This window comes from Lacerta agilis, chromosome 4 (assembly GCF_009819535.1).
Source record: "Lacerta agilis isolate rLacAgi1 chromosome 4, rLacAgi1.pri, whole genome shotgun sequence".
NCBI classification, from domain to species: domain Eukaryota; kingdom Metazoa; phylum Chordata; class Lepidosauria; order Squamata; family Lacertidae; genus Lacerta; species Lacerta agilis.
Window position 1 is genome coordinate 2,801,041 of NC_046315.1, and position 14,720 is coordinate 2,815,760.

The 14,720-nt window shown below is 49.5% G+C and overlaps 1 protein-coding gene across 1 annotated transcript in view; it reads right to left on the bottom strand.

The window, feature by feature from the left end:
- Nucleotides 1-1,846: 1,846 nt before the first annotated feature.
- LOC117045026 (short transient receptor potential channel 2) overlaps nucleotides 1,847-14,720 on the bottom strand; it is a 58,700-nt gene continuing 45,826 nt past the window's right edge. Inside the window, exons 17-22 of the mRNA XM_033145814.1 lie at nucleotides 14,155-14,247; nucleotides 9,147-9,339; nucleotides 6,926-7,053; nucleotides 5,659-5,728; nucleotides 4,445-4,577; nucleotides 1,847-2,271 (exon numbers count right to left, since the gene is read on the bottom strand). Coding sequence (XP_033001705.1) covers nucleotides 1,847-2,271; nucleotides 4,445-4,577; nucleotides 5,659-5,728; nucleotides 6,926-7,053; nucleotides 9,147-9,339; nucleotides 14,155-14,247 — 1,042 coding nt within the window. The remainder of the gene's footprint in view (nucleotides 2,272-4,444; nucleotides 4,578-5,658; nucleotides 5,729-6,925; nucleotides 7,054-9,146; nucleotides 9,340-14,154; nucleotides 14,248-14,720) is intronic.

The following is a 14,720-nucleotide window of genomic DNA, read 5'->3' on the forward strand; positions in this document are numbered from 1 at the left end:
CATGCTGATTCCCAGACCATCCGCGGGCAGCATTTAGAAGGCGATTGGGCCACATCCGGCCCCCAGGCCTTACTTTGGGAACCCCTGGTGTAGTGGTTAAGAGCGGTGGACTTGTAATCTGGGGAACCGGGTTCGCGTCTCCACTCCTCCGCATGCAGCTGCTGGGTGACCTTGGGCTAGTCACACTTCTCTGAAGTCTCTCAGCCCCACTCAAGTGTTTGTTGTGGGGGAGGAAGGGAAAGGAGAATGTGAGCCGCTTTGAGACTCCTCCGGGTAGTGAAAAGCGGGATATCAAATCCAAACTCTTCTTCTTCTTCTTCACCCCGTCTCATGGGCATTTGATTTCATACATGTCAAATTCAGATGTACAAAATGCTCTTCCCTCGTCAAATTGCAAAATTTGACTTTCATGATGTGTTGCTGCTTTTATTTTTTGACTCTAATTAGAAAATGCAGCCTTTGTAGCGGCTCCTTGTTTTGTAACTTTGTGTTTTCTTTTTCGTTGGTTTGCCTGTACTTTTGAGTTTACATTAATAATAATAAAAAGATATCAGCTAAAACGAACACCAGACCACAGGAGTGCATATTACCCATAACGCATTTATTAAGTTTAGTTAATAACATCCATTTACTTGATTGATAAATTGAATGTAAAGAAGCTGGATACACACACATTGCATAATCTGCGCACAAACATGCAGTTAAAGGTAAATGGTAAAGGGACCCCTGACCATCAGGTCCAGTCGTGTCCAACTCTGGGGTTGCGGCGCTCCTCTCGCTCTATAGGCCGAGGGAGCCGGCGTTTGTCCGCAGACAGCTTCCGGGTCATGTGGCCAGCATGACAAAGCCGCTTCTGGCAAACCAGAACGCCGTTTGCCTTCCTGCTGGAGTGGTACCTATTTATCTACTTGCTTTCGAACTGCTAGGTGGGCAGGAGCTGGGACCGAGCAACGGGAGCTCACCCCGTCATTGCGGGGATTCGAAATGCCAACCTTCTGATCAGCAAGCCCTAGACTCTGTGGTTTAACCCACAGCGCCACTTGGTCCCTATTGTTGTACAATTTTTTTTTGGGGGGGGAGGTGCTCCTCTTAGTGACTGTTTGGGGGACGTCTGGCCCCACTGAGGCCTAAAAGCACTTTGCAGCAGTCAAGGAATCTGAGGAAGAAGCCCTGCATCTCTCCAACTCTCCGGTTGCAGGCTTGTGGAGGACGGCCAGGGACTGCCGCAGAACGATTGGTGTTTCGCAACTGCCACCTCCCTTCCCATCCTCACCCATACCTGTCAACCTTCCCTTTTTTTGCGGGAAATTCCCGCAAAAAAGGGAAGGTTGGCAGCTATGGTCTTCATTGTGCTGCTTCTAACCCCATCCTGGGTCGGCTTCCTCCATTTCACCACCACCTCGACCAAGATGTTTGCACCTCGTAGGCCAGATTGGCCCCAGATACTGGGGGCAGCTGTTACTGTGGCCTAACCTCCACCTCGAGTCTTAAGCAGAACAGAATTCAAAGTGGGTTGAAGGTTTGGTAAAATTGCCAATAGCAGGAGTCCAGCTTAAAAAAAATAATAATTTTTTTTTTTTGCTTTATAAAGTAGCTCTTCATAGCCTTCCGATTTTGCTCAGTAAAGAGCCCTTGTGCCAGGTGAATGAAATACACATTCTCTCGCTTGGCAAAGGATGTTGGCTTAAGAAAGGACACTGCGTTGCCCCTTGGATATGTCAGAAACGGGGCAGACTCTACAAGCATGACTTCCCCCCCTAGGCTGCTACGGAAACGGCACCCTGAACTCTACAGCGGATCCCGGCTGAGAATGGGAAAGATCACTTGTCTTTGGAGAGAAGGCAGATCAAGTCTCTGGCTCTCCCACAGGGTTCTCTTCAATTGCCACCTCTACTTCCACCTGGGGTGGCCTCTCCTCAGCTTCCACCTCCAGCGGCGTCTCCTCAGCTTCCACCTGGGGCAGCCCCTCCTTAGCTTCCTCCTGTTGTCCCTCAGAGAGTTCCTGAGGCAATGGTGTTGCGTCCTCTTTGGCAACGACCCCATCCTGGGGCAAGGCGGCGTCCGTGGGGGGCCCCTGCCCAGAGCTGCCAACCTCGTTGTCGTAGCTCTGGAAGCTGCTGCGCACCTTCATGATGTACTTGTGCAGGACGCTGGTTCCGTTCAAGGGGTTGGCCGCCGTGCCGTTGTCGGCCACCGTGTGGCGCAGCTGCTTCATGTCGGAGAGGAGGCGCAGCACAGACTTGTTGAGCTCCGTCAGGCGGTTCCCCAGATCTGCGGGCAAAAAGTGTGGGATGTGATCCGTGAGAGGCAGGCAAGTCCAACATTCCTTGTGATGCTAGAGAAGACATGCGAGGGAATGTTTGGTCCAGCCAGTCGAAACTTCCTTGTTCCTCCTGGCTGGAGCATCCTTCCTTTTGCATGTGATAGAAGGTGGGCGGGACTTAACCTGTCCAGGTAACAAAAGGACAAGTCACACAGCACACCTCTCTCTTTTTGACTTCGTTTGACCAGCTTCTAGCTAGGACTGCTCTGCCAGCTCTCAGCTAGCAGAAAAACTTGGATTATTCCCCCATATGGGGTAGATCCACATGTACATATTTGTAACTAAGTCTGCCTTCAGGACTCCAACTGTGAACTGATGTGAGTAAACTTCTTTTATTGACTTTGAATAAGACTGTGGCGTCTTTCACTGGCGGAGGGAGTGGGCCGCCCCCGGCACCACTATTCCAATAGGGTGCCATTGTGGCACCCCCCCAACATGTGCCGTGCCCCCACAGGCGCCACGCCACGCCGCACCCCCAGAATGCATGCCACGCCCCCAGAATGCATGCCACGCCCTTGCAGGTGGCGTACCATGCCCCTGGGGGGCACCAGCCACACCCCCGCCTGTTCTCCACCCCCGGTAGCAGAGCATGCAGCTTCGCCACTGGCGTCTTTATTCTTTTAAGAGGGATTCAAGGGAACTTACCAGGCAGGGGCGTCACAGGGGGGGCGGGGGGTGGGCCGCCCCTAGGTCAAGGGGAGGGGGTGACACTTTGGCCGGCCCCTCCCACCCCGCCCCGCCGGGTGGACCCGAACGGGGGGGCATGTCGCCTTTTCCCCCTTCCAGCGGCTATTTTTCGGCAGGGGGGGCCGACCAGCGAGGGGGTGTGTCAAACTTGTCACCCCCTCCTCGCTGACCACCACCCCCCGCCAAAAAAAACCGCTGGGGGGGCGGGGAAAGGAAGCAGAACAGGCGCATTCAAGCGCTTGCTCTGCTTCTTTTTGCCCTTTCCGCTGCTTTTTTCGGCGGGGGGGGCCGACCAGCGAGGAGGGGGTGTCACGCTTGTCACCCCCTCCTAGCTGGCCACCACCCCCCGCCGAAAAAAAGCCTCGGAAAGGGGGAAATTCCCCCTTTCTGCATACACGTGCATCGTGACGTCATGATGACGTCACAACACGCGCGTCGTGCCCCTCCCCCAGGGGGGTGCCTCTACGCTGCCGCCGCCCCCAGCAGCACTGAGGCTAGCTACGCCACTGTTACCAGGAACGTACAATTCAATCTGAGACAGATTGAATTGTATAATAGTGAGAGGCTCACACGAGCCTGCAACCAGCTATCCGCTATGCATGTAAAAAGGGGAATGTAAACTCTGCTAAGTAAAGGAACTTGCAAGCGCAAAGTAGGAAGGTTATAAATAAACAATATATCCTCTCCCGCTACCCACAAAAAGGACACAAAAGAAGGAGCCCTTGTGAGGGTGAGATTCTGCCCAGGCCCCATGGAAATTCTAGTCACTTAGCAATCCTACTGCCTCCCCTCCTCTAGGCTTTGGAGACAGCTCCTCCATGAGAAGCACTAGTCCGTCAGGATGTTTGATATTGCGGATTATCTACTGAGCCTTCATTCAGATTTACTTGCAGGAAGGTTAGATGATGCTGCGTCAAAGCAAGAACCATCCCACGTTTTCCAGGGCATTATCCCATTACGTTCCTTAGGGCAAAAAGAATGAATATTTGGGGAAGCAGGTTTGTCGCACAAGACCGCCCAATCAGCTCTAAACGTGCAACCTGAATCTGCCCTTTCTGACCGAATCCCACCCAAAGTGGGAGAGAACGTGAGCCTTGAGGGGTAGCAAAGCAGCAAGCTGGGGGGGGGCAACGGGGGTGGGGGCACGAAGAAGAGCCAGGGGGGCTGCAGGAAGCAGGACCGCAGGGGCAATGGTGGTTGAAGGAGGCAGAGGCCTCACAGAAAGAGATACAGGATCCAAGCAGAAAGGGAGCGAGGAATGCCCGCCAGCTGTTTTGGTCTCCCAGAACCTGCAGCATCCCACATCGGAGCTGGCTGGGGCTGATGGAGCTGTGGTTGAGACAGCTGAGGGCACCCGGTTGAGGAAGGCTGGCAGGGAGGGTGGTGGGCAACCCATCAGGACCACACACCCCCTTCCGAGGCAACACCGCTTACCTTTCCTGCGGCTCTCCTCAAACTCCCGCCGGGCCGTGTCAATGTAGCGCTGGACCAGTGCCTTGAGCACTTGTCGCCGGTAGGAAGCGCGGCTCTCCGTACGCTGGCCGCCGTCCTCCATGGAGGGGTTAGACTGGGGGGGGGCAGAAGGGCAGAGTCAGGGGGCTGGCAGGGTTCCCAAACGAGACACAGCAAGAGGGCTCACATTTCCTGGAAGGGCCCTGGGAGGAGGCCTGCGTCTGGAGGCTGGGAGGCAGGGGGCTGGCGGTCGTGGCTGAAAAGCACTCTGCGCATGCCCAGAGAGGCATGGCCGCCGAAATAATTGGTTGAAAAGCAAACAGATGCAATTATTTGGAAAGCAGAAGACGGCACTAGGAGCACACAGGCTTGTTGGTGCAGCACGGAAGCAACCTGGCCTATAAACTGCTTTTTAAAATTGATACAACCGCCTTTTATAAATGTCGCTGAATGGAGGAAAGGGGGGTCCAATAGGTAGTGTGTGGACGAGTTGGGGGGCAGTTACAGACATGACCTCCTGGCCAGCGGAGGGTTTGGCTGCCCGGGGCGGCAGCATGGAAGCACCCCCCTGGGGGCAGGGGCGTCGTGACGTCACGACGTCGGACGGACTGCGCATGCGCGAAAATGCCGCACATGCCCAGTCCATCTGGGCCAGCTCTGCTGCTCCCGCAGTGACCGAGTAAGCGGCAGAGTACAGTACAGGCAGTACAGGCGGGTGGCAGCTGGCGGGGCTTGGTTTGGGGAGGGGCCGCCGAGTGTCACCCCCCCCTCCTGGAACCCAGGGCGCCCTGCCTCCTGCGCCCCGCCCTTCCTACGCCACTGCTCCTGGCAACAGAGTTGCTGCTGTATCCAGGGAGGGAGAGTGGGTGGGGCAAGGCAATGGGGAGGTCATTCCAGCAGGAGGCCCCCTCCCCACACACAGAGTCCACCGCTGAGAGGTCAGGAAAGCTACCCTAACCCAAGGTCCATTGCCGTCAATTCAAGAGGGCCCGCTGTGATGTCATCAGGGATGCAGGACCCCCCACCCTCTCAACTGCTACTGCCAAGAGGCACTCATGGGGTGGGGAGTGAGCAGAAGGATTTCATGTCTCCCCCCAATCTCCCCAAAGGTTGTGGAAGAGAGCGCGACAGCCCACTGCAAGCAGAGTCCTCGGTGCGAGGAACACACCCTTGAAACAGCCACAAAGGGAACTTACAATGGTTGAGATGGGGGGGTATTTCTGCTGGCGCTTTGGTTTGTAACAGCACAGGAAGCGGAAGACGCCCCTGGGAGAAGACGGGGAAAGAAAGAAAGAGGTGAGCCGAGAGGCCCGTGAACAAGGCTGACTGTAATGTTTATTATTATTGATAAAAATTTAACAAAATTTGCATACTGTTTATTTGAAAAAAAAATACCCTGTTTTGCAAAAGAGGAAACTATTCATCGAGATATTCCAATAAAAGCCAGGATTAAAAACATACTCGGCATCAAAATATAAACAAAACCAGAAATATTTCTTATTTATTTATTTAATTTATTTATGGGATTTATATACCGCCCTATACCTGGGAGGTCCCAGGTCAGTTCACAGAATAGAATCAAGATATAAAACCACAAAATACCAAATTAAAATAAAAACGGTAACCCAATATGCCAGCCCACCAAAAATAAACACCAAACACATTTTAAAAGGGCATAGGATCTTGAAACCATTACACATAATAAAAAGTTCATTTTAAAATAACATGACTGAATAGGCTTGCCTGGGTTGGGGAATAGGGTGGGTTCCAATAATAATGCAAGGGTGGTGCCCTGCTATTATGGGCTGTCACATTCAAGGACTGGTTCCTGGCAAATGCAGAAGGAGCACTGTGCATGTAAAAGCAACAGTTTTGCAGAGAGCGGAGGAGTTTGGATTGGATTTGATATCCCGCTTTATCACTACCCGAAGGAGTCTCAAAGCGGCTCACATTCTCCTTCCCCTTCCTCTGTGAGGTGAGTGGGGCTGAGAGACTTCAGAGAAGTGTGACTAGCCCAAGGTCACCCAGCAGCTCCATGTGGAGGAGCAGGGAATCAAACCCAGTTCACCAGATTATGAGTCTACCGCTCTTAACCACTACACCACACTGGGCACATAGGGAATCTGCCAATCCTGAAACCAGTCCTCTGCTGCTGAAGGCTAAGTTTAACAGAGAACTGTCAGACCCTCCCCACCTCAAGGATCTCAGGAGCAGCCTGACAAATTACCTGATCGAAACAAAATAGAAAATTATTTCCAGTAGCACCTTAGAGACCAACTGAGTTTGTTCTTGGTATGAGCTTTCGTGTGCATGCACACTTTTTCAGATACACAGTGTGCATGCACACGAAAGCTCATACCAAGAACAAACTCAGTTGGTCTCTAAGGTGCTACTGGAAATAATTTTCTATTTTGTTTCGACTATGGCAGACCAACACGGCTACCCACCAGTAACTGAAATTACCTGATGACGTAGAAGATGGACTTTGGTGACGGGATGATGTTGAAGGGCACTGGAAGCGTCAAGCCTTCTCTGAAGAAAGACAAGTACAGCTTGGAGCGGGCAAACTTCCACTCCACGTCGGCATCGTTCTGAAGAGCACAGGAGAGAAGAGGCGGCAAGGAAGACTCTGGTAAATACGAGGGGTGCAGCCCCCCAAAAAATCTCCCAGAGGACCTTACAGAAGATCAACAGAACTATCAAGAAACAAGTCAGTGCTTCCCCGCATGAATTTGAGAACAGAAGAAGCTAAGGTATCCCCTAAGAACACAACTAACAATATCAATAAATGCTAATTGGTTAAAAAAAAATCCTGTTAAAAATACCTGCCTAAACTATATGGTTTTCCAAAAACCCAAAACGTCTGAAATATGGCAGGGATGGTTTCTGGTGAACCTCCACTGACAGGGAGTTCCACAGGGCACTAGAGTGATGGCCAACCAAATGTCAGAGGGTTGCGGGGAACCATCAAACCCACCAGAGGATCTCAGTGGAGCATACTGAATCAGTCTAAAGCCATTTTTGGCCCAAGTTGTTTAGGGCTTTGTGAATTAACACAAGTACTTTGAAACCAGACCCTTATATATAGTGAGAGGGTGGGGAGGGGTATTACTCAGAAGGGTGGTGGGAATGGGGGATTGGCTGATGGGTGTGGAAAACCTGTTGACAACTGTTAACGACTGCAATTGGTCTTACAGGAAAAAGCAAGGGGTGAGATGGCTAAAGATAGCTTTGTTATGTATAATGAGATAAGAATCCAATGTCTTTGTTCCACACCCATCAGCCAATCTGCCATTCCCACCACCCTTCTGAGTCATACCCCTCCCCACCCTCTCACTATATTTAAGGGTCTGGTGACTTCCGTTTCCGTGTATCTGAAGAAGTGTGCATGCACACAAAAGCTCATACCAAGAACAAACTCAGTTGGTCTCTAAGGTGCTACTGGAAGGAATTTTTTAATTTTTTATTCTGTTTCAACTATGGCAGACCAACCTGGCTACCTACCTGTAACTATCAAAAATGGAAATGGAAATCCCTGCCATTCCCATACCTGTCAGTAGCCTGAAAATGTTACAGGCGTAATTATTTACCGCACTGACACTTCCCTTTCTTTGAAATACCGTATTTTTCACTCCATGGGGCGCACTGGACCATAGGGCACACCGCGTTTTTAGAGGAGGAAACAAGAAAAAAATATTTTTCTGGTTTTCCTCCTCTAAAAGCCCTGTTTTTTTTTTTGAGGATCAGCTAAAAGTTTTGCAGCTTATTTTGCAAAGGGAAAAGCCCTGTTTTTTGAGGATCAGCTAAAAGTTTTGCAGCTTTTTTGCAAAGGGGAAAGCCCTGCTTTTTTGAGGATCAGCTAAAAGTTTTGCAGCTTATTTTGCAAAGGCAAAAGCCCTGTTTTTTGAGGATCAGCTAAATGTTTTGCAGCTTTTTTGCAAAGGGGAAAGCCCTGCTTTTTTGAGGATCAGCTAAATGTTTTGTAGCTTTTTTGCAAAGGAGGGAAAGCAAAGAGGAAAAGCCCTGTTTTTATGGGGTTCAACTCACATTTCTGCAGCTTCTAAAGGAAAGGGAGCCTTTTCTACAGTTTCCAGACAGATAATCTAATCAGCCAGTCACATGTCGCTGGGGAAACAAACAACCTCCCTCTGCAGCACATTCAACAAAGGAGGGCGGGGCTGAAAGGGAGCCGGGACTCTTATCTCTCTCCCGATCTCTTGCTGATCAGCTGCTGAGCGGGGTCCTTTCAACACCCCCTTTTCTCTTTGTAAAATAAAAGGCATGATCCTCTTTTGGCTCCTGGGCAATTCAGCTCCAGGGACCACCGTTCGCTCCATAAGACGCACAGATATTTCCCCTTACTTTTCAGGAGGAAAAAAGTGCGTCTTATGGAACGAAAAATATGGTGAATAATGAAGGAATGTAAGTTTCAGCCACAGTAGATAGCAGGATAAATAGCACAGGGTTTAGTGGAAGCTGAACTGTAGCGGAACAGAACTGATTTCGACAAATGCAGTACAGAAGAGAAATCACAGCCTCTTTACATCCCTAGTGGCAAGTCCCTGGGGTGTGTACCCAGTGGATTGGGGCATTCCCCTCCCCCTTTGTACACCCCAGTCCCGTTCCAGTGCACCTTAAAGGCCACCTCTCAATCACCTCCCCCACCCCCGGCAGCAGCACCCACCTCAATTTTCTGGAAGCAGTTGGTAATCATGGCGATGAGCATGTTGAGGAGGACGACCACCATGACGATGGTGAAGACCCCATACAGCACCCTCCCCACCAGCTGAGCCATGAGGAACTGGGGCATGTCCACTACATCATGTTCTTCCATCCCAAGCATGGTCCAGAAGAGGAACTGGAATGTCTCGTTGAAGCTGCGTGGGAGAAGGGATAGCAAGCTGAAACAGCTGGGTCAGAAGGAGGGTCTAATCCAGTGTTTTTCAACCTTTTTTGGGCAAAGGCACACTTGTTTTATGAAAAAAATCACGAGGCACACCACCATTAGAAAATGTTAAAAAATTTAACTCTGTGCCTATATTGACTATATATAAAGTAATTCTCTTGAATAGGAATCAAATAAACACAATTTTTCCCACGGCACACCAGGCAACATCTCGCGGCACACTAGTGTGCCACGGAACAGTGGTTGAAAAACACTGGTCTAATCTGTGAGGAGACCCAGAGCTTACAGGGTTAACAGCCCATGGGAAGTGATGTCCTGTCACTGGGGTGGTTCACATACGGGTTACTATGCTTTGTTATGTGAACATCTCTTACTTTCTCTTTTGCTGCGAGAGGAGAGGCGTCTTGTCTCCGCCATCTCCTGGTTTATTGTTTTTAGCTGCTGTACAATAAAATCTTCATAGATTAGAAAGAAGCTGTGTACGGGTGATTTACTGCCTGCTGAAACTCCTAACACACAGACAAGCCGCTGCTGCGATACTCTGCCGGGGGCCAATGATTGAAGCTAAGTGGCGCAGCTGGAAGCCTGCTGGACGCCATTGCACTGTCAGTTTCCACCCCGTACCTCAACAAAATCAAGAGTGTCTCCGCCCTACAGGCAAAACAAAATTAAGAAAAAAAATCCTTCCAGTAGCACCTTAGAGACCAACTAAGTTTGTTCTTGGTATGAGTGTTCGTGTGCATGTACACTTCTTCAGATACCTGAAGAAGCTCATACCAATAACAAACTTAGTTGGTCTCTAAGGTGCTACTAGAAGGATTTTTTTATTTTTTTATTTTGTTTTGACTATGGCAGACCAACACAGCTACCTACCTGTAACTCCTCCCTACAGGGTTGCTGTTATAATAATTTTAAGGTCTTATATATATAAAATCTCTCAGAGTGAGAGATTTTACTTTCTTGGGCTCCATGATCACTGCAGATGGTGACAGCTGTCACGAAATTAAAAGATGCCTGCTTCTTGGGAGGAAAGCAATGACAAACCTAGACAGCATCTTAAAAAGCAGAGACATCACCTTGCCGACAAAGGTCCGTATAGTTAAAGCTATGGTTTTTCCAGTAAAAATGTACGGAAGTGAGAGCTGGACCATAAAGATGACTGAAGAATTGATGCTTTTGAATTATGGTGCTGGAGGAGACTCTTGAGAGTCCCATGGACTGCAAGAAGATCAAACTTATCCATCCTTAAAGAAATCAGCCCTGAGTGCTCACTAGAAGGACAAATCCTGAAGCTGAGGCTCCAGTACTTTGGCCACCTCATGAGAAGAGAAGACTCCCTGGAAAAGACCCCGATGTTGGGAAAGATGGAGGGCACAAGGAGAAGGGGACGACAGAGGATGAGATGGTTGGACAGTGTTCTCGAAGCGACTGGCATGAATTTGGCCAAACTGCGGGAGGCAGTGGAGGATAGGGGTGCCTGGCGTGCTCTGGTCCATGGGGTCACGAAGAGTCAGACACGACTGAACGACTGAACAACAATATATAAAATATGTATTTGTGGGGTGCAGGTCGTGCTGTGGTTAAACCTCAGAGCCTAGGGCTTGCCAGTCGGAAGGTTGGCAGTTCGAATCTCCGCGACGGAGTGAGCTCCCGTTGCTCGGTCCCAGCTCCTGCCCACCTAGCAGTTTGAAAGCACGTCAAAGTGCAAGTAGATAAATAGGTACCGCTCCAGCAGGAAGATAAATGGCGTTTCGTGCGCTGCTCTGGTTCGCCAGAAGCGGCTTTGTCATGCTGGCCACATGACCCGGAAGCTGTACGCCGAGGTAAAGAGAGATGAGCGCCACAACCCCAGAGTCATCCGCGACTGGACCTAACGGTCTGGGGTCCCCTTACCTTGACCTTTTAAAGATATGAATAGGGTGAGCCTGTGACCTGGACTCAGGAATTAAGTATCTATCATCACAAAAGAATGGCCAGGCTCTCCAGGTAAAGCAATTAACAGGTTTCCTGCCAGACAGGATTCTGCTGTAGACCACCCCTTCTGTGATATATGTATGATGTATTGGGAGGTGGTCTTGGGCTCTAGGGTGGGCAGTTTCAAATGTTTCTATATAAGGGCTTGTGCCATAGCTGTCAAGTTTCGGATTTGAAAATAAGGGATCAGCACCCTCACCTGTCCTGGGGACAGGCTACAGTTCTCAGGGACACAGTCCACGCCGCGGTAATCCCCCCCAGGCTACAAATAAATTTACACCAGGATAGAGCTCCCAGGAAAGAGAAATCAGGGCAGAGAAAAGAAAGCACTTATTCACGCAGCACACGGTTAACCTCTGGAACTCCCTGCCACAGGGAGCCGTGATGGCCACCAACTTGGATGGCTTTAGAAAAGGATTAGGCCAATTCATGCAGGAGGAGAGGACCACTGATGGCTTCTGGCCAGGTTGGCTCTGCTCTGCCTCCAGTTAGGGGCAGCAATGCTTAATCTGAGCACCTGTTGCCGAGAAACATTCGTCTATTTTATCTTCTTCTTCTTTATATATCTGTCTGTCTGTCTGTTTGTTATTAGGTATTTATATTCAAAATTTCAAAATTGGGAAAGGAGTACGACAAGGCTGTATATTGTCTCCCTGCTTATTTAACTTATATGCAGAATTCATCATGCGAAAGGCTGGGCTGGATGACTCCCAAACTGGAATTAAGATTGCCGGAAAAAATATCAACAACCTCAGATATGCTGATGATACAACCTTGATGGCAGAAAGTGAGGAGGAATTGAAGAACCTTTTAATGAGGGTGAAAGAGGAAAGCGCAAAATATGGTCTGAAGCTCAACATCAAAAAAACTAAGATCATGTCCACTGGTCCCATCACCTCCTGGCAAATAGAAGGGGAAGAAATGGAGGCAGTGAGAGATTTCACTTTCTTGGGTTCCATGATCACTGCAGATGGTGACAGCAGTCACGAAATTAGAAGACGCCTGCTTCTTGGGAGAAAAGCAATGACAAACCTAGACAGCATCTTAAAAAGCAAAGACATCACCTTGCCGACAAAGGTCCGTATAGTTAAAGCTATGGTTTTCCCAGTAGTAATGTATGGAAGTGAGAGCTGGACCATCAAGAAGGCTGATCGCCGAAGAATTGATGCTTTTGAATTATGGTGCTGGAGGAGAGTCTTGAGAGTCCCATGGACTGCAAGAAGATCAAACCTATCCATTCTCAAGGAAATCGGCCCTGAGTGCTCACTAGAAGGACAGATCCTGAAGTTGAGGCTCCAGTACTTTGGCCACCTCATGAGAAGACTCCCTAGAAAAGACCTTGATGTTGGGAAAGATGGAGGGCACAAGGAGAAGGGGACGACAGAGGAGGAGATGGTTGGACAGTGTTCTCGAAGCTACTAACATGAGTTTGGCCAAACTGCGAGAGGCTGTGAAGGATAGGCGTGCCTGGCGTGCTCTGGTCCATGGGGTCACGAAGAGTCGGACACGACTGAACGACTGAACAACAACAACAACATTTATATTCCACCTTTTTTTCCAAGGAGCTCCCTGGTCCCAGTCCTCATTTAATCCCCACAACAGTCCTGTGAGGTAGGCAGGCAGGCAGGGCTGAGAAAGGCAGGGGCCCAAGAAGTCCCCGGACTCCAACTCTCCTTCCCGGAAATAAGGGAAATTCAAGGGATATCAACAATAAGGGATAGCTGCGGGAAACGGCTTGGAATAAGGGAGTTTCCCGCAAAAAAGGGAGACTTGACAGCTATGGCTTGTGCGCCATTGTGCGCCCTCCTGCCTCTTGCGTGTGGCAGTGAGCACCCTGTTGCAACAGTTAATAAAGATCAGGCTTACTAGCTGCTTTGCTTCTCAATATTCTCTGGTCGGCCTCTGTTATTTTCTCCTACCAATAGAGAACCTACAAAAGGACATTATATGGGCTCTCAGGTACCCCATAAGGGAAAAGGAGCAGTGTTTTTCCTTAGAACATTCAGAAAACCTCTTTATTCAATATTTATTCAACATGCATCCTGATCTGCTTGCTCAAAACGTATGCGGAAGTTTGATTATATCCATTCTTTGCTGAGCGTTCCTTTTTATTTGTTGATTATGGCATGCATATAGGAGAATGAGCATCCCAATTGGCTTGTGGGGTATTTACATGTCTTCCTGATAATCATCCATTCACATTCATTCACCCCACATGTTTCAATGCATTCTGCTATCGCATTCCAGACTGTGGATTTGTCGCACTAGAACAACAGAGCTCCTGAATTCATTTTGATTACGCAAAGCTAAAGTTCCAGCACATGTTCGAATCCTTCTCGCAAAATACTAATAGCCTGGGGGGCACCCACAGGTGATTCACCACTTTCCCCTGGTAAAGTTTTGCGATTTGCACATGGCGGTGCTGCTGACATTTGCTTCTGGATTTTCTCCCGAGACCAAAAACAGCAGGACTGCAGGCAACCTTGTTTTTCGTACTACAATCGTACCTTGGAAATCAAACGGAATCCGTTCCGGAAGTCCGTCCGACTTCCAAAACGTTCAAAAACCAAACCGCGGCTACTGATTGGCTGCAGGAAGCTCCTACAGCCAATCGGAAGCCACGGAAGCCCCGTCGGATGTTCGGCTTCCAAAAATAGTTTGCAGACCGGAACAGTCACATCCGGGTTTGCGGCTTTCGGGAGCCAAAACTTTTGGGAACTAAGCTGTTCGACTTCCAAGCTACGGCTGTATATTGATTTTGTGTGAGCTGATTTCTGTGCTTTCCGTAGAAAGTACAAGCAGGTTGGCGTACCTCCCCAGCTTCTCAGACTCTTGGTAGTGGACGTAGATGTTGTTCATCCCACACAAGAAAGCAGTCAAGATGATCATCATGATGAACATGAACCTGGAGAGGGGAAGAAGCACAAGGAAGCCGAAAAGCTAATAAAACGACTTAAAACCATCTTTTAAAAAAGTCAAGAAGATAGAGTGGGTTTAAAATATGTATCTCGGGTGTCCACGGCCCAGGTGAACGGGTGTGTGCCTTTAGCATATGATGGAAGCTATTCAATGATGTTACTAGACACACCTCCATGGGGATGGAATTCCGTGGGATAGAGTCTGCCCCAGATAAAGAAGAAGAAGAGGAGGAGGAGGAGGAGGAGGAGGAGGAGGAGTTTGGATTTGATATCCTGCTTTATCACTACCCGAAGGAGTCTCAAAGCGGCTAACACTCTCCTTCCCCTTCCTCCCCCACAACAAACACTCTGTGAGGTGAGTGGGGCTAAGAGACTTCAGAGAAGTGTGACTAGCCCAAGGTCACCCAGCAGCTGCATGTGGAGGAGCGGGGAAGCGAACCTGGTTCACCAGATTACGAGT